At 51.9% G+C, this 2,179-nt stretch overlaps 1 protein-coding gene across 1 annotated transcript in view; it reads right to left on the bottom strand.

Moving 5' to 3' along the window:
- LOC103773947 (nebulin-like) overlaps window positions 1–2,179 on the bottom strand; it is a gene marked incomplete at its 5' end in the record, with an annotated part of 7,760 nt that overhangs the window by 1,332 nt on the left and 4,249 nt on the right. Inside the window, 3 exons of the mRNA XM_008941330.1 lie at window positions 219–311; window positions 963–1,146; window positions 1,421–1,528. Of these exons, the coding sequence (XP_008939578.1) occupies window positions 219–311; window positions 963–1,146; window positions 1,421–1,528 (385 nt within the window). The remainder of the gene's footprint in view (window positions 1–218; window positions 312–962; window positions 1,147–1,420; window positions 1,529–2,179) is intronic.

Genomic DNA, 2,179 nt, shown 5'->3' with positions numbered 1-2,179 from the left:
CCAGCCCCTCAAGGTCTTTCTGATCCTGTGGTGCCCAAACCTGACCCCAGTGCTCAAGCTGTGGCCTCCCCAGTGCCCAGTCCAGGGGCAGGATCCCTGCCCTGCTCCTGCTGGGCACCCTGGTGCTGCTCCAGGCCAGGACACTGCACTTCATCATCCCCGTGCTGTCAGTTCTAGAGATGGGATCCTGCACAAGCAGCAGAGCCCAGGGGACAAACCAGAGATCATGTGTAAGCTCCTGGACTGAATGTTGTCCTCTGCTGGGTCGTAGTCAAAGACTGAGCCGGGGTTAGTGCGCCAGACACGGAGACCTGCCAGAGAGAAAGGGTGTTTCCTGAGGAGAAGCTGGAGCTCAAACAGCTCCTAGAGAGCTCGAGCAGTGAAAATCCATCATAAAAGGGCAGGCAGCAGTTCATAAATGTGCATTTCCCAAATCTACAGCACAGATCAGGGCTTTTAAAAAATTTAATCTACACCAAGTGAGGTCAGGTATTTCCCTAGGAATGAAGTTAAGAATATAAGGAGGAGGCTCTGGGCAGCCTGATCTAGTGGGAGGTGTCCCTGCTCATGGCAGAGGGGTTGGAACTGGGGGATCCTTGTGGTCCCTTCCAACCCTGACAGATTCTGATCTGTTTTAGCAGAGGACTTTAGAGCCCTAATGGCTCAAGGGTTGGACTTGATAATCTTGGAGGTCCCTTCCAACCTAAAGGATTCTCTGATTCTAAATTAGATGAACCTTAAATATATAAGTAAGAAAAGAGATGAGCTTTAAAAACACAGGAAAGAAATGTACATTTAGCATTGCAATAGGCAGTTGGGCAGAACATCATGTTCAAAATGGACTTGGATTGAATATGTCAGCTCCAACAAGTGTGAGCTGCTGTGGCTGAGCTCAAATCAACCCACCCCTCCCAGCTCAGCTTGGGGTGCTGGAGGTGTCCCAGAGCCTGGGTGCTGCTTGCCTGTGAGGTTCTCCTGGTCCTGGTCCACACGTTTCCTCTCCATCTCCACCACGCGCCGCTGGATGCCCCTGTAGCTGATGTCACTGAAGTCCTGCATGTTCTTCTTCACCCGCTCCGTGATGGGGTCGGTCACCACGGGGGTGAAACTGCCCTTGCTCTTCTCAAAATCCTCATGGTATTTCACCTGCGAGGGGAAAAGGAGACGTTTGTTGGGTGGGGTTGGGGTGGGTCCCAGCAGAGGGGTCCCAGGCTCTGCTGAACTTTGCTTTTCTCCAGCCCAAGGAGCAAGGAGAGAGCCCAGTCCTGGAGTCGCTCTGGCGTCCAGCACATAACAAACTGGGCAACCCAGCCCAGCCTGTGTCCATTGAGCTGCCAACCCCACAGTGCCTTGGGAGGGAGGTTGGGGTGTGGGTTAAATCCCTTTTTAAAGTTAAAAATGCATCTCTCAGTGCCCTTACTGTGGAGATGTGTCTCTGGGTCTCCCTCACGCGCCGCATTTCGGGCGTGTCCAGCACGTAGGCGGCCTTGCCTTGGACTTGCTTCCGGAAACTGTCCGAGTAGAGAACCTGCCCAAAGAGAGAAAGGACATGAGCACAGGGCACAAAACTCCTTTGGCACTGAGGAATGAGCTGGGCTGAGGCAGCCTGGCCAAGAAGGTGGAACAAGGCAAAAGCAGCAGGAGGTTTGTTGGTGAGGAACATCAGAAGGCAAAGCACGGGTCTTTTCCATGATTACAGGAAATTTTACTGAGGAAGAAAACAGGAAAATTTACTGAGCAAGTCATGACAACCTTCAGGATGAAGCTCTGAGCAACCTGCTCTAGCTGGGGATGTCCCTGCTCAGTGCATGGAGCTGGACTAGGTGACCTGGGAAGGTCCCTTCCCACCCACGCCATGATCTGTGATGTATATGAACATTTCCAGGATAGGGTATGTTGGGATTTGCCTCTGGACTAACAGGTTAGTAAAGAAGAGACCAAAAGTGGCCATCTCCATATTTGCCATGGTTTTTTAGACCCTGACAGAAATCTAACATAAAATATACTGTTCCTGAAGAACAATCACTTATATATCACAAACTGCTTTGGTTGGAAAAGACCTTTAAGATCATCAAGTCCAACCACTGACCCATCCCTGCCAGGTCCCCACTGCCCCGTGTCCCTCACCCCACATCTCCACGGCTTGGAAACCCCTCCAGGGGTGGGGACTCCACCACAG

The sequence above is a fragment of the Merops nubicus genome, unplaced genomic scaffold (genome assembly GCF_000691845.1).
Source record: "Merops nubicus isolate BGI_N331 unplaced genomic scaffold, ASM69184v1 scaffold16965, whole genome shotgun sequence".
NCBI lineage: Eukaryota > Metazoa > Chordata > Aves > Coraciiformes > Meropidae > Merops > Merops nubicus.
The sequence above is the reverse complement of the archived record's forward strand: the minus strand, read 5'-3'. Positions and strand labels throughout refer to the sequence as shown.